Source organism: Mustela putorius, unplaced genomic scaffold (genome assembly GCF_011764305.1).
Source record: "Mustela putorius furo isolate JIRA1106 unplaced genomic scaffold, ASM1176430v1.1 tig00000997_pilon_pilon_pilon, whole genome shotgun sequence".
Classification (NCBI taxonomy): domain Eukaryota; kingdom Metazoa; phylum Chordata; class Mammalia; order Carnivora; family Mustelidae; genus Mustela; species Mustela putorius.
The window spans coordinates 1,580,522-1,602,196 of NW_025421527.1; the positions used below are offsets into that span (position 1 = coordinate 1,580,522).

Below are 21,675 nucleotides of genomic sequence, written 5' to 3' on the forward strand. Positions count from 1 at the left end.
CTTACTTCCTTTGTTGAAGATTAACTGACCATATAACCTGGTTTTATTTCTGGGCTCTCTCTTCTGTTCCATTGATCTCTGTGTCTGTATTGGGCCAGTGTCATACTGTTTTGGTTGCTACAACTTTGTAGTGTATCTTGAAATCTGGAATTGTGATTCTCCAGCTTTGTTCTTCTTTTTCAGAATTGCTTTGGCTCTTCAGGGATTTTTGTGGTTCCATACAAATTTTAGGATTTTTTGTTCTAGTTCTATGAAAAATGCTGTTGGCATTTTGACAGCGATTGCATTAAATTTGTAGATAAGCAGAATCCTCTCATTGGGGTCTGGGATGAATATTCGGGGGGAGTTGCTCCTCATCACACGTCATGGGCAGACATAGAGTTGCGCACGCATACTCAGAAAATATGCCTATACATACAGTTATGCATGTTATGCTCAAGAGGCTTATGCTCTCCCAGGGCAGGGATTTTTAAAACTGTGATGAATCTGAGTTAACCGTTAGGCGCTTTATGAATCATCTGCCCAGGCCTGCCCTGGGGGCGGGGGGCAGAAGGGATCCTACTCAAAACGTTTCTTTTCCTGTTCCAACAATTCTTTAGCTAGTTTCTAAAAGACACAATTGATAGCTAGGCAGAAGCTTTGAAGATTTTTTTGAGTTGTGGGGTTCACTGGGGACAAAATCACCTGGGCCCTGAAGAATCTTCTCTCCTTGTGTCCAAAGCCTCACAGAAGGGTTTTGAGACATTTTTTCTAGAATTTCTGTCCTTCACCTTCCCCAAGCAAAGTGCCTCCAGCCTTTTTCTTTATTTGTAGACCTTCAGGGACCACTATCTTCCCTTCCTCCACCTTCTCCCACTTTGTCTCTTCTGCTGTTATGGACTCCTTTCTCATTACCTTGTGCCCAAGCAAACTCTCCACAAATATAAGCAGAGGCCAACAGATATTTGAGCTCACCCTTGAAGCAATAACTAGGAACTCGCCAGGTGGAAAAGGCGAGGAAGGACATTTCAGACAAAAGGAATAACAGAGCAGAGAAAGAGCAGGGAGGGCATTCTTGGAAGAATCACAAATAATTAAGCGCTGGGAACCTCTTGTTTTTATTTAAACCCTGCCACAATGCTTTCTCCCCTGTGAAGTGTTCCCTGACAACCCGCAACTCTCCCAGCCCCTGATGCTCACTTCTTTGCCCCACAGAGCACGGCATTTATTGAGCTAGAAAGGGTGCTATGTGCTAGGGATAGAGAGAAAAAGCACAATCCCTATTCTCAAGATTCTGGAAAAGAGAGGAAAACCATTTCATAATAACAACAAAAAGAAAGAAGGATTTGGTACTGAGTGTACCCGGTACCAGGCAGTGCAGAGGTCAGCCCATCCTAGCTCAGGGGCTAGCTCACTGCACCAAAACTACTCCCTTACCTACCGGACTCCTCTTCCACATAGTAAGCCCAGAAGACCAACATTTTCTATTCACATTCCCAATCTTTAGCCCCAAAATTGGTCCATAAAAGGAATCTAATACATATCGTCTGAATGCCATGATTTCTAAGGCTTCATTCACTGAGTTACCATAGAACTAAGCAAATAGTAGAAGAATGTCTCGTTAAATGCATAATTGCGATCAATTTTTAAAAAAGGAGATTTCAAAGAATATGCTCGGCAGAGAGGCAACAGTTCCTGGGGAGTCCTCGGGCCCCAGGGTACTCCCAAACTCCTTACAAATACTCATTGAATGAGTCATCTGTACCTACAACGTGCCAAATATTGTTCCAGAGTGATCACAACAATGAAAAACACACAAAAATCTTTGCTCTCATAGACCTTACATTCTAGTGGAAGGGAGAGAGAATTTTTTTAAAAATGAAAATTATAAAGTATGCTAAATGGTAAGCATTATGGAGAAAATAAATTCAAGGGCAGCAGAATGTATAAGGGTGGGAATGCAAGCTGGTGCAGCCACTCTGGAAAAACAGCATGGAGGTTCCTCGAAAATGTTAAAAATAGAGCTACCCTACAAACCAGCAATTCCACTACTGGGCATTTACCCCAAAGAATATAAACATAGTGATTCGAAGGGACACAGCACCCCAATGTTTATAGCAGCAATGTCCACAATAGCCAAAGTATGGAAAGAGCCCAGATGTCCTTTGACAGATGAATGGATAAAGAAGATGTGGTATATATGTGCAGTGGAATATTACTCAGTCATCAAAAACAATGACATCTTGCCATTTGCAGTGATATGGATAGAACTAGAAGGTATTATCCTAAGGGAAATAAGTCACTTAGAGAAAGACAAATACCACATGATTTCACTCATATGTGGAATTTAAGAAACAAAGCAGATGAATATAGCAGGAAGAAAGGAGAAATAAAATCAGATGAAAACAGAGCGGGTGACAAAACATTAGAGAGTTAACTCTGAGAAACAAACTGAGGGTCACTGGAGGGGAGGTGGGTGGGGGGAATAGGCGTTAAGAAGGGGGCACTCGATGTTATGAGCATTGGGTGTTATATGCAATCTATGAATCATAAATTCTACCCCCGAAACCAATGATACAGTGTATGGTAATGAAACTGAATTTAAATATTAAGAAAGGGCAGCTGGTGATGAGGGAAGAGTGGTCCTCTTTGGAAGGGAATGTGTGCATTAAATACCTTTTTGAGGTGAAAAAGTGAGCCCCATGCACCCCTGGGGGGAGGGCTTCCAGACGGGGGGAACTGCACATGTGTGAGCCCTAGTCTAGTCAAGGATAGCCAGGCCCGTAGAGTTGGAGCAAAGTGAACCAGTCTGGGGAGAGGGATAGGAAGTTAGTTCGGAGAGATAAAAATGAGCAAATTATTTTGGTCCTTATAGGCCATTGTAACTCTTTTGGTTTGATTTTTTTGTTGTTGTTGTTCTAACATTTTTAACTGAAATATAACACACAGTGACTCCTTCCATAGTTTGGCTATTATGGAGGTTGCTGCTATAAACACTGGGGTGCAGCTGCCCCTTCTGATCACTATGTTTGTATCCTTTAGGTAAATATCTACTGGTGCAATTGCTGGGTCGTACGGTAGCTCTATTTTCAACTTTCTGAGGACCCTCCATACTGTTTTCCAGAGTGGCTACACCAGCTTGTGTTCCCACCAATAATGTAGGAGGGTTCCCCTTTCTCCACATCCTTGCCAACACCTGTCATTTCCTGACTGGTTAATTTTAGCCTTTCAGACTGGTGTGAGGTGGTATCTCACTATGGTTTTGATTTGCATTTCCCTGATGGCAAGTCACGTTGAGTATTTTTTCATGTGTCTGTTGGCCATTTGGATGTCTTCTTTGGAGAAATGTCTATTCACATCTTCTGCCCATGTCTTGACTAGATTATTTGGTTTTTTGGGGGTGTTGAGTTTGTTAAGTTCTTTATAGATCTTGGATACTAGCCCTTTATCAGATAAGACACTTGCAAGTATCTTTTCTCATTCTGTGGGATGCCTTTTAGTTTTATCAACTGTTTCCTTTGCTGTGCAACTATCTTGATGAAGTCCCAGTAGTTCATTTTTGCTTTCATTTCCCTTGCCTTTGGAGACGTGTCTAGTAAAAAGCTGCTGCAGCTGAGGTCAAAGTGGTTGCTGCCTATGTTCTCCTCTAGGATTTTGATGGATTCTTGTCTCACATTTAGGTCTTTCGTTCATTTTGAGTTTATTTTTGTGTGTGGTGTGAAAAAATGGTCCAATTTCATTCTCCTACAAGATGCCCATCAACAGATGAGTGGATAAATATGTGAGTATAGATATATATGTATATCTCACAACGGAATATTACTCAGCCTTCCAAAACGATGAATTCTTGCCATTTGCAATGACGTGGATAGAACTAGAGGATATTATGTTAAGGGAAATAAGTCAATCAGAGAAAAACAATTATATGAGTTCACGCATATGTGGAATTTAAGAAACAAAGCAGAGGGACACAGGGGAAGGGAACGAAAAATAAAATAAGACAAAATCAGAGAGGGAGACAAATCATAAGAAACCCTTAACTCTAGGAAACAAACTGAGGGTTGCTGAGGGGAGGTGGGGGAGGTGCTGGGGTAACTGGGGGATGGGCATTAAGGAGACCACTTGATGTGATGAGCATTGAGTGTTAAATGCAGCTGGCGAATCACGATACCTCTGAAACTAGTAAGACATTATGTGTTAATTAATTGAATTTAGATTTTAAAAAAATAAAAGAAATATAACACACTGTGAGAAAACTATACAAATCCTAAGTGTGAACTCAATGAAATGTCATAAAATGAATAAATCTGTGTATCAAGTCACAGGTCAAGAAATAGAACGTTAGCAGCAGCCCAGAATTCCCTGTCTACGCTCCCTTCTACCTGCTCTCTCCTTCCTCCTCAAAGGGGACCACTGTCCTGACTTCTAGCAGCAGATTTGTTTTGCCCGGTTTTAAACTTTCAATAAATGGAATCAATAATAAAAATAAAAGCAAAATAAATCTTTGCTCGAGATTTTGCTTGTGATACTCACCCATGTGGTTACTAGAGGGTAGAAGGGCTAAGACAACTGACACGAGCACGGAGCCCGATGTGGGGTTCGATCCCCACACCCTAAGATCATGACCTGAGCCAAAATCAACAGTCAGACACTTGAACTGAAGTGTCTGAACCACCCAGGAGCTTCTTATATATATTACTTTGATCTTTATCAGTTTTATCTCCTCAATTACACTATAATCTTTTTGAGAATAGAAAAGGTATCTTCTGGTATCATAAAAAGAGCACAAAGTCGTGCAGTCAGAATAGTTAGGTTTGAATTCTGACTCATATTCTTTATCTGGACAACTCACTGGGGAAATGAGTTAAACTCTTCATGCCTCAGTTCCTTTATCTATAAATGGGGATAGTAATATCCATCCGACCTGCCTCCCAGAATTGTACCAGCATCAAAGGAAATAATGGATAAGAAGAGCTATAAATTCTCATGATCAGTCCTCTAAGCCCCACAAACATACTACGTTGAGCAGAGTAGGTAATCGGTAAGGGTTGAGCTTTTGTTAAACGTCATCAGCAAAGACTGGTGGTTTCTAGAGCCCATGCCAGGGCGTAGATGAAGTTCCGTGTCCCCGTCCACCTCATGCCCAGAGAACTGAGAAGCTGGAGTCAGACCCAGGAGTGACTGGTTCGTGTGGGAGGGTGGAGCGGGCCAGAACCATCTGGGCCAACTGTCCATGATCCAGGAACGCCACACATTTTGTTGGGGGTAGAACCTCTGTGATTGTCCGTTTCAGCACTTCTCCTAACCCCTGTCTGTCTACCTCCCATCTCTGGGCTTGGGTATCAGAAGGCTCTCGCAGATGGGTAGAGTTAGGGGAAAGGGTGTGGGGAGCAGGGGTAGGCCGAGGGGATGGTCATAGCTGTTTCCCTTCTGTGCTTACAGGGAACACAGCTTCGCAAGACAGCTCAAAGCCACTGAGAGTGAATGGGGTCTTGGGGGAGGCGGTAACTCTTTCCCTGAAGCCTCCTGTGCCGACGGGTATTCAGTCCACCACCTGGCTTCACAATGGAAACTCCATCGCCTTCATACTGCCGAAAGCTGTCTCAGATTCCAACTTCTTCGTGACTGACCCAGAATGGAAAGATCGACTGCAGCCGGCGGAGAACTACTCCCTACGACTCAGCAACCTGACCGGGGCAGACGCAGGACGTTACTGCGCCCAGATGACCATTCAGACTTCTAAAGAGTTCTCCTGTTACACTCTGCAGGTCTTCAGTGAGTCAAAGCGTGGGGTTTAATTGTGTATGGGCTGAAAGATACTACGGAGGTCAGATCCTATGTGACCACAGGGACGCACTGTAGCCTAGTGGTAAAAGGCATGGCTTTGTGGTCAAACTGAGGTCTGGCAGAAAAGCAAGCCCACCAGTTCGTGGCAGAGTGGAGAAGAGAACGTAAGTCTTGTAACTCCTGGCTTCAGATGCCATCACTCTCGCTCACACCGTAAAACAGTTCCTCTTGACCAGCACGTCTCCAGAAGTAGCAGAAGTGAAGTCACTGTGACTCTCTTACTTTGTGCATTACTTGTATCTCTAGTATATTCTTCACAACAGCGTCATGAGGCAGGTGCCACCCTTACGCCTGAGGCCTCGAGTCAGTGCCAGCAACCTGCCGGCAGTCATGGAGACAGTGCCTGACATGATGCCTCCTTTTACACGAAGGCCGCTCTGCCCCCGCAGAGTGATCAGTGTAGAAAATAGTGCCCTGTAAAGATGAGGGGATAATAAGAAAGATATTTTCTATCAAGGTTGTTTAACTTTTTTTTTTAAGATTTTTATTTATTTATTTATTAGTCAGAGAGAGAAAGAGCACAAGCGGTGGGAGCAGCAGGCAGAGGGAGAAGCAGACTCCCCACTTAGCAAGGAACCCGATGTGGGACTTGATCCCAGGACACTTTGATCATGACCTGAGCTGAAGGGAGATGCTTAACCAACTGAGCCACCCAGGCATCTCAAGGTTATTTAATTTCTAACAATATTTCCCCCAGATGGCTCAGGTCCTCAACATAAAGTTATAAAAACTACGAGACAGCTTATGAATCAGATTGGGGTAGGGGAAAACCTCCTTTTGGCAATCAATGCGGTTCAGAGATGTCATGAATGGCTTTAAGACAGTAACTTGGTGGGGATGTTGTACAGGAGATCCAAGCATTCAGTTGGCAACTTTAAAGGCCACCAAGATTCTATAATTCTTATCTCCTCCAGAATCCATGGTATCTAAAATTCACCCAGAGTCCTTTGTGTTAAGACATGTAATCCAAAAAAAGCACTTTAGTTAAAATAAAATGTCACCACAAATAGGTTACAAGTGAACCTTTAGAACCCCCCAAAAGGATTTACCATTTTAGATTGGTCAAAGTCGTGTCCCTAAAAGAATAGGACGCAGAACATGTAAATATGATGGGAAAGAGAGATTGTCTAGAAAGGTCTGCAAGAGGAATTCCAACCAAAGGGGCAAAATCACCCTGGGACAGTGTACTCGTTTTTTGAGGCTGCCAAAACAAAACGCCACAAATATGGTGGCTTAAAACAACAGAAATTTTATTCTCTCACAATTCCAGAGGCCTTACAGGCAAAATCAAGGTGTGGGCAGGGCCACACCTTCCCTCTGGAGGCCCTAGAGGGCAATCGGTTCTTTGCTTCTTCCAGCTTCTGGGTGTTGTTGGCATTCCTTGGTGTTTGTTGGTCTGTGACAGCATCACGCCAGTCTCTGCATCCTCCTCTCCCTGTGTGATCTCCTCTTCTGTCTCAAATATCTCTGTTTTCCACTTACAAGGACCCTTGCCATTGGATTTAGGGCCCCTCCAGATAATCCAGAATCCTCTCCTCATCTCACTTAATTACATCTGCAAAGACCCTTCTCCAAAGAAGATTTTGGGAATTAGGACAGGGGGATATCTTTGGCCGAGGGATGGGGAAGGGAGGGTGTCATCATTCAACCCACTACAAGCAGAATCACGCAGGGTGACCAGGACTATCAAGGCAGAGCTAGGACCCTGGAGAGAATCTGAGAATAGACCCCATATTGGGCTCCACTATACTTGTTGAGACAATGTTCTTCTGCCATTCTTCAGAAGACCAAGCGTGACTTCCTCTGCAATAACCATACTCCCCACGTTCAATGCCAATCCTTTCTCAGAGCCTCTTGGCTCCGGAGTGCCAGGGAACAGGGGTGATTTCTAAATGGGGTGATCAAAACAGGCCTCTGAGTAAATAGCTTTTGAGCCAAGACCTGTTGGAGGTGAAAAAGTGAGCCATGTAGATGTTTGAATGAAGAACCATCTAGCATAGGCATTCCCTGTGCCCAGCATGCTCAAAGAACACTAAGGAGGACCAACACCAAGGAGCAGAGCGAGGGGAGAGTAACAGGAAACAAGATCACTAAAGAAATAGGGGCCATGTCTGCGAAGGCTCTGAGAACCATCACAGATACTTTGCCTTCTACTCTGTGAGGCTGAGGACCATCAGAGCATTTTGAAGAGCAGTAATATGATTTGGCTTACTTGTTTAATGTATCCCTTTGACTGCTCTCTTAAGAATAGGCTCCAGGGGACAGCAGTAGAAGCCAACTCCCAATTAGGCCACTGTGACAAGCCAAGCAAGAGTTGCCGGTGCTTTGCACCAGGGTGGTAGCCGTGGAGGTAAGGAGAAGGGGCTGGACTCTGGGTATAGTTAGGAGGTAAAGCCACAAGGATGTCCTGATATGGTATCAGAGGAAGCGGTGAATCAGCTCCGGGGTTTTTGGCAACCCGAAAGGCGATTACCAACAAGGGTGCTGAAGGCTACGGACTGAGCAGGCTTGGGAGAGAAAAACCGGAATGCTTTTGAACATGCTGGGTTTGAGACACACATTATATCCAAGCGGAAATGCCATGTGGGCAATTTTATATTCATTAATTGGAAAAAGGTAACAAGATAGATTGAGGTCAGCCGCGGACACAAATTGAGGGAAATGTGGCATTCATGCCAAATATTTGCCATTGCTGTGCTAGGCACAGTCTCAATTAATCCTCATAATTCCCTAAGGAGTTGGTATTATTGCCCAGTTTTACAGATAAGGAAACTGAGGTTCGGAGAGATTAAAAACCTATCCGTGGTCGTGTAACCAGTAAGCGACAAAGCCATGAGTCTAACCTAGGTCTTCCTAACTCCAAATCCGACACTTGCCATTACACAAAATCTCCTTCCTCTAGAAATATGTCCCACCTCCTGCTCCATTAACAAAGCTTGGAGCATCCTTCAATCTCTTCCTACCAGATCCGGTGGGGGCAGGGGGGTCATGAAGTTCTTCTCTGGGTCACCATTACCCTCCGGCCAAGTCCATGTCGGTGGCCTTTTCTGTACTTTCCCATTTCCCTGTTGATTCACAGCTACTGACCTCTTAATAGCCAATATTTTCTGGCCTCTGCTCTCAGAAATTCCCACAGCAGATGTTCTCTCACGTGTCTGAATGTACTTCTTGCTCCCTCGAGTTGCTCGCTCGTTCAGTTTCCCTCCTTTCCCTGGTTTCTCGATTCTCAACATTTCCCTCTGTGACTTGCTGGTGTTCCACACCAGAGTCTCTTTGCCACCGTGGGAGCCAGCACCGATACAGTGAGTCCGGGATTCCTGCAGATTGGTGAGAAATACAGTTCCGCAAGGACGTTAAGCTTTTATTTCCCATCCCAACCCGGGGAAGGGAATTGTGATGGTTGAGGAAACAGGGTTCTTGAGTCTGGTCTCCTGGCTTCTGCCCTGGCTCAAGTACAGTCGACCCTCAGCAGAACCCCCAAATGTCTTTACACGAGGCTATGTGCAAGGCTAGAAGGGACTCCAGGAATAAACTGGGCCCAGAGAGTAAATCAGGCAGCCCAAATCATCTAACGAGTCGGTGGCTGCCCTGGTGTGTCTCTACCCGCTTCTCCCTCTGGCTGCTCTGTCTCGTGTGGAAGCCCTTCATCATTTGGTCACCCCAGACCTTGGTGTCGTCAATTAAGCAATAGAAGCCGACTGACTTACAGAGTACACAGACCATAACTTGGAGTGTTGAGTGGAATGCAGAATCATTCCGTGGCGGGAAGGATATTTTTCACAGAGGGCTGAAGCAAGCCATTTGTTCTTAGTTCGGGTCTTCTCTCTGCTCGCAGGACGGCTGAGGAACGTACAAACTGCCAGTCACACTTGGCTGTCTGAGACTGGGACCTGTGAGATCCATCTGACCTGCTTTGTGGAGAACTCAAAGGACACCTTCATAAGGTGGCAGGTTGTAGGAAACACATCTGTAAATGAAGCAAACCTCTCCATCTCCTGGGACTCCAGGAATTCCGGGGAACAGGAGTTCACCTGCATAGCTGAGAATCCTGTCAGCAACATATCCCTCTCTGTCTCCACACAGAGACTCTGCGAAGGTAACAGTCTGTCTCTGGTGCCTCTGGGAGCTTTGAGCAGCTGTGGGGTGGGGTGTGTTCCTCCTGCCCAAGGTGATTCCCCAGAACAGTGGCCCCGTGGGAGGCAGCCGAACACTGTTAGGAGAGTTCAGACACTCCTGCAGGCTCTGTGCCTCTCACCACCTCCAGAGGCCTCGCCTTCCTCCCTCCCTCCCCAACCCCACCTCCAGCTCTCTCAAAGCTCAGGAGCAAGGTCCCTGGGGAGTCAGAACTGCTCCCCACTCTGGCTCTAGCAGGCTCCTGTCCTGTCTGACTCCCACTCTCAGAAAATCGACCCAGAGCCAGAGCCTAGCCAGCCCCCAAAAGGGGGCCTAAACGAGGCTCAGCAGAGGCTCGGAGGAAAACACTCCCTGTGTCTCAAATGCAACTTCCTTTCTCCTTTTTCAGGTGTTTTGAGTACGAAAAATCAGCCTGATGCCAAGTGGATTGTAACTGTGGTTGTGGTTGTTTTGATGTGCACAGCCATCACTGTGGGGTTACTTGTTTGGAGGAAAAAAGATCGTTTGTGGAGGACAGGTAAAAGGAGGGAGGCTCGTCCACTGGGACAACCCCTGGGATGCGACCAAAGACCTGCTAAGTTTCTAAGGGGAGTGGGTCCGACCGGCAAATGCCCAACCAAGCTTCAAGGTCTAGCTGCATTGCACTTCCCGTGCAGCCCACCTCCCCCACATCCTCTAGAGAGACACCTGTGGGCATGGGGTAGGGTGTGGGAGCCTCTCTCACTACACTCACAAATTTCAATTTACCTGATTTTATTTTTCAGGCATCTTTCATTTCTCTACTCCACAAACCCAGAGTCCTGGTGAGCTTGCAGAATCTTAGCTCCCAATCATAGAACAGATGGGGAGAGCCTAATGGAGGAGGAAAGGGCTAGTCAGAGGGCTGCATAATGAGAGAGGAGGGAGTCGGAATGTCATTATCGAGATGGACCAGATGGTGCAAAAGGATATGACCTGTTACTATGCGTGTCTCTCCCCTCTGGGACCTAAAGGACCCCTTACAAGCATGCAAACCAGTCACTCACTCAGTTTCTTTGAGCGGGATTAAGGTCATTCCCCGCCCTGCTGATGAGAAACCAGGTGCCAGTGAAATGTTCATGGCCTGTCCATTATCAACCAACAAGCCTAGGGCAGGAACAAGGTTAGAGCATCAAAGGTCCAAAGACAAACTGCTTGACCCATCACTCTTTCAGCCAAGGTTTGAACACTGAGTAGATGCAGTCTAAAAAGAAAGTATGATATAGAGTCAGGAACACAGGTTCTGGCTTCAGATTGGCTGTGAGTCTCATTTCCTGGCTGAGAGATATGACACTGTGTGTAGAGGACAAACATGAGGTTCACAGTCAGAAGGCAGGCAGCACTTTCTGTTCCATCACTTCCTGTTGGACTTTGTACCAAGTTAATTGAACTTTCTGAGCCTCCAGTTTCTATAATAGAATATAATATAAATAATAGAATATAATACAGTCCTCTAGAGTATAATCCTCTAGAGTATAATCACTTACAATATAATCTGAGAAGTTTAACAATATTATATATGTGACCTAATCTGGCTCCATTAAAGGAGCCAAGGAGGTTCTCTAGCCCTTGTATAGGCAGTGCTATTTGGTCCAGGAGCTCCCTGGCCCAGTGCAAACCCAGAGGTAGACTCCGAAGCTTTAGGGTACCTCTAAGAGGTAAGGTCAGAAATAGAACACATGGCTTAGAAGGTTCTGATTCAACCCACAACTTCAAAGACTGTCAAAAATGAATGAACCCTAGGGAAGGGCATTGCCTTGAGCAACTGCCTCTTTAGAGCCAAAAAGTGCCCTGGTGTAGGCAAAGGTCCCAGGAGAGCAGGACACTGACTGCACCTTCCTATGTTAACAGCAGAGACCATAAGGAACATAGACTATGTCTCCGTCTCTCCAGGGAATACCGTGTATGCTCATGTCACACATCCAAACAGGGTGAGTCTTTTCAGCTTTATACTCCATCATTGCCATGATTTGTATAGCCTTTATTCACAAACTTGTCACCACAATCATCTGACTAATCCAATGACACACACCGTGAAGGAGAGGAGAGGCAGTGGCAGGAGCCATGGCATTGTATGTGGGACGTAGCTAGCCCCCAGGGCTCAGCCCCATGGTGTGTTTGCTCATACCCTGCTTCACATGGTCCTCTAACTGCTGATGCATCAGCAAGTCTTGTCCCTTTTCAGCTTAATTACAAGCTACCTGAAGTGAAAATTACGTCTTCCTCTCTCTTCCCAATGCATAGTAAATAGTTGCTGAATGGATCAGAGTTCACTTAAGTCAGAGTTTCCAGAGCAGACAATTCGGTCGCAGGGGATTTCTTACCCTGGATGCAGTGGAAATAGGGGAACTCAGAAACAGTCTCTCAAGAGAGGAAGTGGGGCAAGGATTTGCAACAGTAGAAGACGGTAAGGCATGAGCAGGCTTCAACCCTCTCCCCCCGCTGCAACATAACAGATGGCCTTGGTCAGCCACCAGGAACTCTCCCGCCACACATCAGCAATTTCACAGCCCCGCCCCCCGCACCCAAGTGAAGCACCTGGAGGTGAACATTTCTGAATAATACTATACGTCTTCTGGAAAGTAAGCCAAGATACCTCAGCATTCGCCAACTCATGGGAGCAATGGTCCAGCTAGAAGTCTTAGATTCCCCAAGTGAGTGTCAAATGTCACACAGCCCCTCACCGTTACTTGCAAGGTAGGCCCCTTGAAGACAGGTAACAAGAAGGGGTACTCTCGCTTATTCAGACATTTCTTTCAAGGTCATCCTGAAGACAAGATGAATCGCCCTCAACAAACCAATACATGAATCTCCAGCAAATTTTCTAACTTTTTCTTTAGCAATAATTATACTTTGCAGTGTCCCAGAGGTTTAAATAAATATCTTAAATATTCCTTAATTAGTTTTAAATGTCAAAACGTGTGAGCACAGGCACTTCTGCTGTTACTTCTGTGTTCGTATTCCAAGCAGAACCATTCTTCGGACTGGGGGGTTCCTCCTACTTTTCCATTCCCCGGGCTTGAGGAGAACCCAACAGCATGAGGACAAGGCAATTCGAGTCAAGGGACACACTAGAGCAGACAATACCTCCAGTTGTAACGAGCAAAGATCTAAGACAAAAGACCCAATATTTTTGTACACCTCAGCTATAGAATCCATTCTTAAAATGGAGGAAGGAGAGCAGAGTTGGAGGCAGGAAAGAATCCTTCCTTTTGTTCACACCACCTACCAACAAGGTCACCCTTCTGCGCCTTTCTGGCTCTTGAGCTACTGGTTTGCTGGGCTGTTGTGCTTCTGTGTGGGCCTCAAGACGTGTCAGTAAACTTCTCAGGTTGGAGAGCTCATGGTGTTTGGTCTCCAGCTCCTCTGGCCACACAGTCTCTGGCCTTTTCCTCCTGAAGAACTTCAACATCATGCCTCTATATCACATTGCCTTCCCTCAGAATGCATCTGTGCATGAACATCTCTTCGTCTGTGTGAGACAAATGTGTGTGGTTATTTTTTGCAGCAAATAAATAGCCCAACACCTGTGAAAAGCAGTGATTTCTCCACCATTTACTCCACAGTTCATCAGTCCAAAGAGGTAAGCCCATGATTGCCCCCTGTTCTCACATCTTACCTCTCTCCCAGACTTGTAAGTTTACAGTCAAAGTACAAGTAAAGGGGTCATTCTATAAATGCAAGAATACCAGCAGGGTATAGAAAGCCTCAGGACATCACCAAAACATATCCAGGAAGTTATCTTGTATTTCAGGATCTCCACCCATAAGTAGGTTTTCAATGTACCTGAATTTAATGAGTTTTTTTAATTCAAATTTTAATTTAACTTTGCCTTAGCTATCAATATCCTTATCCACCAGTTAGTGTTCTCCAGACCTTCTCTACAGGCATGAGAGGTAGCCTGGGAGGCTCTGGTCTCTACTAACCTACTTCATTTTCCCTTTTTCCATTAGAGTAAACCTATTTCTTCCAGGACAACTGCCCTCAACAATGTCATTTAAGTTGTTGAGAGGTCTCAAAAGGAACTCAGCTTCTTCTCAGACTCAGAGTGACACAGCTTCTCCCGATCCCATCGGGGAGATCACAGCTTGGTTTCTGCCTGGCAACAGAATTTGAATATTTAGGATTATCCCTTCCAGTTCCTCGGACTAGAACCTGCTCAAGTACATCAAACATCTTGGGAATAACGTCATTTCCAGCGTGTGATCCAAATAACATGTTCTAATCTGCTCCAGGCCAAAACATGCTTCCGTGAACAAGCCTGGACATTGACTTTCTCTTTGGGAACTGACAGAGTTGTGTTTGACAGAGAGTTATAATTCAAGGACAACCCCTCCTCCCCTTTTAGAAAGCTGGATTGTGATTCACTGGGAGGGAGTACAGTGGATTTGTTATGTATGTTGTCTCTGGAACTGGCTGGGCCTATTTCCAAACCCTCACATGTGGTTTATAGACATACCTCCTGGGACATGTTCTGCAACCTCTTGAGCTCTGGTCTCCTAGACTGAAAAATGGGGATCGGCCTGTTACTCAAACCAGGAACCAGAGTTAGCCTTGACTTCAGCTGTTCCATCACCAGGCCCAAATATGTACTGTAGACGGACCCCGTTCTCTCCAAACCTTATCCACCACCCTGTATTAACCCATGATCATCTCCAACATGAAATGTGACAGTAAGCACATTTCAAATTTCCCCAGTTTTTGCTCTTATCCCCCTCTGATCCATTCTCTACAAGACAGCTGGAGAAATATTTTTAATATAAACCAGATCCTTCACTTGACTGCTTAAAATTGGCCTTGCAAGGCTTCCCAGGCACTCAGAAAGAAACCGAGTCTCCGTAGCTCTGGATGGCTTGGCCCACCTGCAGCCTTAGCCATCACGCCTCCCTCCCTGCCCCGCTCTGATTTGGCTTCTCTGATTCTCTTTCAGCCCCTCCATCAGAGGAGAGAGTTTCCTCACATCTGCCTCAAGACCCTTTCTGCCTGCCTCCTTACTCTACAGGTCTCAATATATACATGTTACCCTCCAAGAAAGACCTTCAGGCCACTGGACCTAACCCTAAACCCTGTTATGCTGCCACACCTTATGTGTCATTTATCATATGCCATTAAATATTTATTTTTATTTAAGGTACTCTACTGTACCCTCTCCAGGAAAGGGACCATGATGATTTTATCTCTGTATCCAGAGCCTCTGGCACATAGAAAATGTTCAACAGATACTTTTTAATAAATAAATGAATGTGTGGTAGAGTTTTGTGAGAATTAAAGGCGAGCTACCTGCAGCTCCCTGTGTTGGGGCTTAGCACACGGAACAGCTCGGTGAGTGTGAGCATCTCTTCTGCTGCTGTTGTTTCCATTATGAAACTGCATCCCTCCTGAGCTGACAGAACCTTCTCGCAAACTCCCAGCACAAGAGAGGAGATAGGATACATCCTCCGTGTCCTGGTTCCACATCATTTCCTACCTTTTTCCTCTGATCAGATTTTAAAATTTCATTCTTTCATCTCTAGGGAAGAATTTTCTAATTTTTTGTGTGAGTTTGAAATTTTTTTTTTTAGATTTTATTTATTTATTTGACACAGAGAGTCAGAGCAAGAGAGGGAGCATAAGCAGGGCCAGTGCGAGAGGGAGAAGCAGGCTCCCCGCTGAGCAGGGAGCTTGATGCGGAGCTGGGATCCCAGGACCCTGAGATCATGAACTGAGCCAAAGGCAGATGCCCAAGAACTGAGCCACTCAGGCACCCCAAGTTGGAGATCTTTAAACAAATTATTTTCAACACTTTATTGAGGTAGGATCGACACACAAAAAGCTGTCCATACTTAATGCACACAACCTGATGAGTCTGGAGATAAGAATACATTCGTGAAACCATGACCACAACTGGTACAATAAACATATCTGGCACCACAAGAAGTTTCCTCTAATCTCTTTAATTTTCAGGTTTTTATGTGATAAGAACACTTAACATAAGACCTATTCGAGTAGCAAATTTTTAGGTGTACAGTACGATATTGTTCATTATAGGCTCAGCGAGGCACAGTGCCTCTCTGGGACTTACTCCTCATGCAGGACTGAAATTGTACACCCTCTCTCCTTACTCTGCAGAACCAGACTAAGGGCTGAGTCACCGGTCCACCTTCCCCAGAGTAGTACTCAGCATCGCAGGATAATGGGTACAAGCTCCATTATTCTCCTTCCCTGAAGGAGCAGTCGTGGGGGGCTGGGGGCGGGGGAGGTTGTGCGCTTTCTCCCAATCCTGCAGAGCCAACCAGCTGCTGGCATCCCTGCTGACTGCTGCAAGCTGGGTGCTGTTTGTAGGGCCGTGCATGGTGGGGTGGAGCGTGCCCGATGGGGTGACCTCTGCAAGGGCCGACACAGGCCAGCTGCTGGGCTCCACCATTGGGCCAGCTGATGGGCAGGGCCCATGGGCTGGTTTTAGAGATTCACATGTCAGTCGCCATGAGCCCCATCCCCTTTTCTTTGTTCTTAACTGCCCCTCCATGAGGCAGAAATGCACATTCCCAGGCCCGTTTGGAAAGGCTGGGAAAACCGGCACACTCGCTTCACTTTCTGTGTCTCCTGTGAGAGGAACCACAGACTGAGGGAGTCTCTCCAAGCACTGGGCTGTGCCAGCCTGGGGGCTGGCGGATGTCCGTAAAGTGAGACTGTTCTCACCCTTTGCAACATGGCTGTTCTCCGATTTTGGGTTCCACTGGTTCCTAGGACCTCTCAACGAGACCCTGGACCTCTAGTAAAAGTGTATTTGTCCATGAATGGCTCTTCCATCAGTATTCCTGTGGGAGGGCAAGGCTGGGGCCCTCTTATCCCACCATCTAGCTGACGTCACTCTGCTACATCTTTCCTTGGTGTGTCTTTTTCTGATCACAAAAACAAATAATCCTCATCATAAATAATTCAAACATTCCACAAGCAAAAATCCCCTACAATCCCCAAGATAAATACCACAAATGGTTTCCTATTAAAGAACAACTTTTTTTTTTTTTTTACCAGAATGAACTATTTTTTAGATTGCCTATTTTTTTTTTTTCTTAAGAATTTCTCTCCAGGGGCCTGTGGTTGGCTCAGTAGGTGGAGCCTGTGACTCCGGATCTCAGGGTTAGGGCTTCAAGCCCCATATTGGGTATGGAGATTACTTAAACTTTTTCTTAAATCTTTTTTTTTATAGAGTTTTTATTTATTTATTTTAGAGAGAAATAGTATGTGAGTGGGGGAGGAGCCGAGGGCGAGGGAGGAGGAGACGATTTCCAGCAGACTACTTGCTGAGCACAGAGCCCAGGCAAGGCTCAATCCCAGACTCCAAGAGATCATGACTTGAGGCAAAACCAAGAATCAGTCATTTAACCTACTGAGCCCTGCAGGTGCCCCAACATTTTAAAAATTCTTTAAAAAAAAAAAAGAATATCTCTTAAACAATATCCCAATGTTAGAACCTGTCGTTGTCCTACATTTGTTTTTGCTTTTGATTAATTTTTATCAGTTTTATTTTTTGATTAATTTTTATCAGCTTTATCCACAAATCCAGTTGTGGATTTTTTAATCCAGTTTTATCCACAAATAGTTTAAAGTCAAATAGTGCTTTAAAATGTGTATAACAAGGGGGCTTCTTGGTGGCTCAGTTGGTTAAGTGTCTGCCTTCAGCTTGGGTCATGATCCCAGAGTCCTGGGATCAAGCCCCACATGGGGGTCCCTGATCAGTAAGGAGTCTGCTTGCCCCCTCCTCATGCCCCCCTTGTGCACACTCTCTCTCAAATAAGTAATATCTTTAAAAAAACAAAATGTATTTAACAACTAACTACAGTGTCTTGTTTCCTACTCGCCTCTCAGATGCACGCACCACCTGTTGTCTACTGACTTCTTACCTGTTTACATTTATTCTAAACTCCATCCTCCTAATATGAAGACGTCTCAGTTTGGGCCAAATACATATTCAAATGCTTTCATCATTACGACCATGTAAAATATTGTTGGTTACTGAGCCAAGAAGTGACTATGATTACATGTCTCCTCTTGCACAGTTTTTAGTTTTTCTTGGAGCTAATTGTCTCATTTCCCTCTTTGCTCTGTTTTCATGAAACATCTAGATTCCCATGCCCTCCGTTAGCTCTGTAAAAGCGATTCTCAATATAATTCTCCGCCTAGTTAAATCTGTTAAATAACTTATTAGCTTTAAATAACTTATTAGCTTTATGTTCTTCTAGAGGCATCCCTCCCGGAGCATCTGACCTCCTACTCCAGCCTGAGCTGGTTATTTTCTATGCCTGATGCACAGCCATTGTCTTGGGAACTACCTTTGCTATCACCTTCATTAAAACGTTTATCTGTCTCCTCTGTGAGATATTCCAACTTTTGTATCTATGATTTCCTTTATATATTTCTGAATCATTTAAATAACTATAGTAATAGTGTATTGGTTTTGTGATTTTAAATGAATAAAATTCTTCTTAAAATTTAAATCCATTTTTAAAGTTAAATGCAAAATTTTAAACAGGCCAGGACTGTTGGGGAGAGCCCATGTGATGGAAACTATGTGATGGAGACCAGCTTTTAAGATTCAGTGGAAAAGATTCAGTGGGAAAGGGTGAGCCAGCTTGAATAGGGAATGGCCAAAACAGTGGTTGCAAACAATAGATGAGCCAAACAAAACTCATCAAAGTTAAATTAATCTCACATATTGGCCATCAATTATATGCTCAGTCAGTGGAATAGGAAAGGACTGAGAAAATTTGATCAGGAAGAAGGAAGAACTTCTAGGAACAGAGTCTTGGAGGCATCAAGGAAAGAGAAGTTTACTGCCATGCCCTACAAGATGGCATCAAGCTCAGAGGAAATCTCTTTGGGTAAAATTATGCCTTCTACACTGAGAGGATCAACCAACAAAAAGGAAGACTTCTGAAGGCAGAGAGGAAGAAGAATAATCTGTGAAATCAGGGCAGGCAGAGAAACGTTTTCAACATCTAGGATGCCAGAGAATTGGAGATCAAGTCATGGAAAGGGATACTAATCTATCTAGAGCAGGAAATCTACAAGAACCCACCCTGAGCCTGGACAGCCCTGGACAGGATCACTACTAAAATGGGAACTAGAAATGTGTCCATGAATATCTAAGAAGTGAGTGAGAAAAAAGTTTTAAGAAAAACTAAGCTACCACTTCACCATAAACCAGGTAATAAAATATAGACTTCTTAATTCTTACATTTCCTTAAATCTTTAAACATCTTCCATATTTATTATCAGTGTCACACTCTCTTCTGTTGGCTTCTGTGAAACCACATTGTCCCAAGTTTTCTTCTTCTTTACCAGCTGCTTCTCGGTTTCCTTCTGAACTTCTTTCTCCTCTGCAGGACCAGTAAAGACTGGACTTAAGCTTCAAACCTGGGCCCCTTTCACTTCTCCATCTCCATGTTCTTACATGATATCAACCATTTCCATCGTCTTAATATGATTTATATGCTAATGGTTCCCAAATTTAAATCTTTAGCCTGTCCTGTTGGCTTACATCACTCCTTGGCATCTCCACTTAGATGTCTAACACACATATCAAATTTAGAATGCTGAAAAAGAAAAAGAAAAAAAAAAAAACCTTTGGATTTCGCTCTCCAAGGCTCTTCTACTACTCTTTCCCATATCAATAAGTGGAACCATTGTTAATGAGAAACCTCCTTTACAGGCCTGAAGACCACCCAATGTTCACCATATAATTAATCATTTTATTCCCTTTCTTGTGGGAAACAAAAGGAGTTAGCCAACTGTAAGTAATCTATTGTTATGAAGGTAAACACATTAAGACCTGGATGCCCCATTCCCAAGACATAGAAAATGCATTTTGCAGCCAGTGAAGAAAACATTCTATGCCTACAAAATTCCTATAAAGCAAAAACGAAAACCTTGCTTTGTCCAGAAAATAAGCTTGTTCTTCAATGTTTTCCTTGCAGAATGGAGGAAACTGCACCACCATTAAACTGCTTTGATTGAGGGAAGGAGACTGTGGTTGGCTGTTCTGGGAGAGTCATGAAAGAGAAGTCCTGTCCCCTTTTAAGCAGCCCAGTCCAACCCCTGGCAGTCCCAAACCTTTGGCATGACCTGCAAGACCCCTACTTACATCTCCACTCCTTCCACAGCACCCCATCACATTTTTATTTCAGTCCTGGAAGAGTGCAAACTCTGCTTCTGTGCCTTTGCATATTCAGTTCCCTTTGTGATAAGTTCTACACACACACGCATGCACACACACACACACACAGGCCAGCCAGCTCCTGGTCATCCTTCAGGACTCAGCTTCTATATCATTTCTCTAGAGAAGCCTTCTCTGACAAATTGACCCTCACTATTCCTGAACTGTGGTTTTATAGCTCCCTCTGTCTCTCCAAACACGTACACAAATTGTAATTTAATAAGCATTTATGTAATTTTATGTCTGATATATCTACCATACTGCATTCTGAGTTTCAAGAGAATAGTGACTGTGTCCCCAGAACCTCACATGGTACCTAGTCTATCAAAGTAGGCATACAATACCTACGGGTTGAATAAAGGAGCAAAGAATAGATCAGAAGTAATTTGGTAGATGGGGAATTTAAAGACTGGAGGAAGGACCAGGGTACAGAATGAGTGACATTAAGATTGTTAGAATACAAGCAGTGTATGTGAATGCTGGGAACACAAGAGGGGATTCCTGGTATAAAGAGAGACAGCTCTTCAGTGGAATCACACCAGGATGGCAAACCCCAAACTGTCTCATCACAATGGCCTCTGGAATCTGAAATACGAAATTACCCCTCTTCCTTACATGCCCCCTCTACTCACTGATGTTTCCTCCCTCCTTCACTCATTTGAAGTCATCCAGACCCTTAGTCCCTATCTGATAGCTTTCACTGCCTGTCCACACATCAATAAAGTCATTATTAACACTCTGGGCTCTCCATTTTGCTGAGCCAGCATCCAACCCAAAGGCTTGCCCTGTCCCATCCTAATTTCCCAGTGCAACTTCCGACATCCATAGGAGAAAGCCAATGACCAATGGACACACCACAAGTCCATGCAATTTCTCGTTGGACCTTTGCTAATCCAAACCCCTTCACCCTTTCTATATTTTCAGTAATCACCTATACAGTGGTTCTCAGCCGTTGACTGCTCATCCAAACCACAAGAGGAGCTTGTAAACCCACCAATGTAGGATCTGACATCCAAAGATACTGATCTAATTATTCTAGGCTGGGATTCAGGTGCAGCCTTTCTGAACTCCCCCGCTGACTCCGAGGGAGTAGACTCGGTCTACGTACTGGCAGAAACATTCTTTTGCACACATAGACTACACAGTGTGGTCTTTGAGAGGAGAGTGATCTTCTTGGCGAGGTAATGTGTTGATCTTCAGGTACTTTAATAGAACATTGATGGCATGCTTGCAGACTCGAGAGACCAAGCTGGAGATGAAGCTTCCCCAGCTCTTCCCCATTCCTATCCACAGGCTGCTGCCCACCTGCTGCCTCCCTCAGAGTTAGCACATAAGGGTGCAGGAGAAAACAATCAGAGTCAGTGAATGGCTGGGAAAAGGGGTTTGGGATCGATGATGGAGGTGTTGTGGGGCTGGGGAGTCAGTAATGAAGTGAGGAATGAGGAAAGGATTCCGTTGGCATACTTTCTTAAGTCCTAAACCAGAAATCACAAACTGGCAGC

At 44.6% G+C, this 21,675-nt stretch overlaps 1 protein-coding gene and 1 long non-coding RNA gene across 9 annotated transcripts in view; one reads left to right on the plus strand and one right to left on the minus strand.

The window, feature by feature from the left end:
* Window positions 1-15,229, plus strand: part of SLAMF6 (SLAM family member 6) — a 32,163-nt gene extending 16,934 nt beyond the window's left edge. The window contains exons 2-8 of one of the 8 annotated variants that reach the window (XM_045086586.1): window positions 5,422-5,754; window positions 9,662-9,922; window positions 10,349-10,477; window positions 10,725-10,763; window positions 11,833-11,909; window positions 13,487-13,561; window positions 14,909-15,229. In XM_045086586.1, coding sequence (XP_044942521.1) covers window positions 5,422-5,754; window positions 9,662-9,922; window positions 10,349-10,477; window positions 10,725-10,763; window positions 11,833-11,909; window positions 13,487-13,561; window positions 14,909-15,208 — 1,214 coding nt within the window. In that variant the 3' untranslated portion in view covers window positions 15,209-15,229. Of the gene's footprint in view, window positions 1-5,421; window positions 5,755-9,661; window positions 9,923-10,348; window positions 10,478-10,724; window positions 10,764-11,829; window positions 11,910-13,486; window positions 13,562-13,931 lie in introns of all 8 variants that reach the window. The other 7 variants (XM_004775869.3, XM_004775874.3, XM_045086589.1 and 4 more) reach the window with 7 other exon arrangements.
* LOC123393726 lies at window positions 7,056-9,668 on the minus strand. The gene is made up of 2 exons (XR_006608530.1): window positions 9,534-9,668; window positions 7,056-9,143 (listed from the first exon to the last, which is right to left on the minus strand). It is a non-coding gene; the product is annotated as an uncharacterized LOC123393726 (long non-coding RNA).
* Window positions 15,230-21,675: the final 6,446 nt, after the last annotated feature.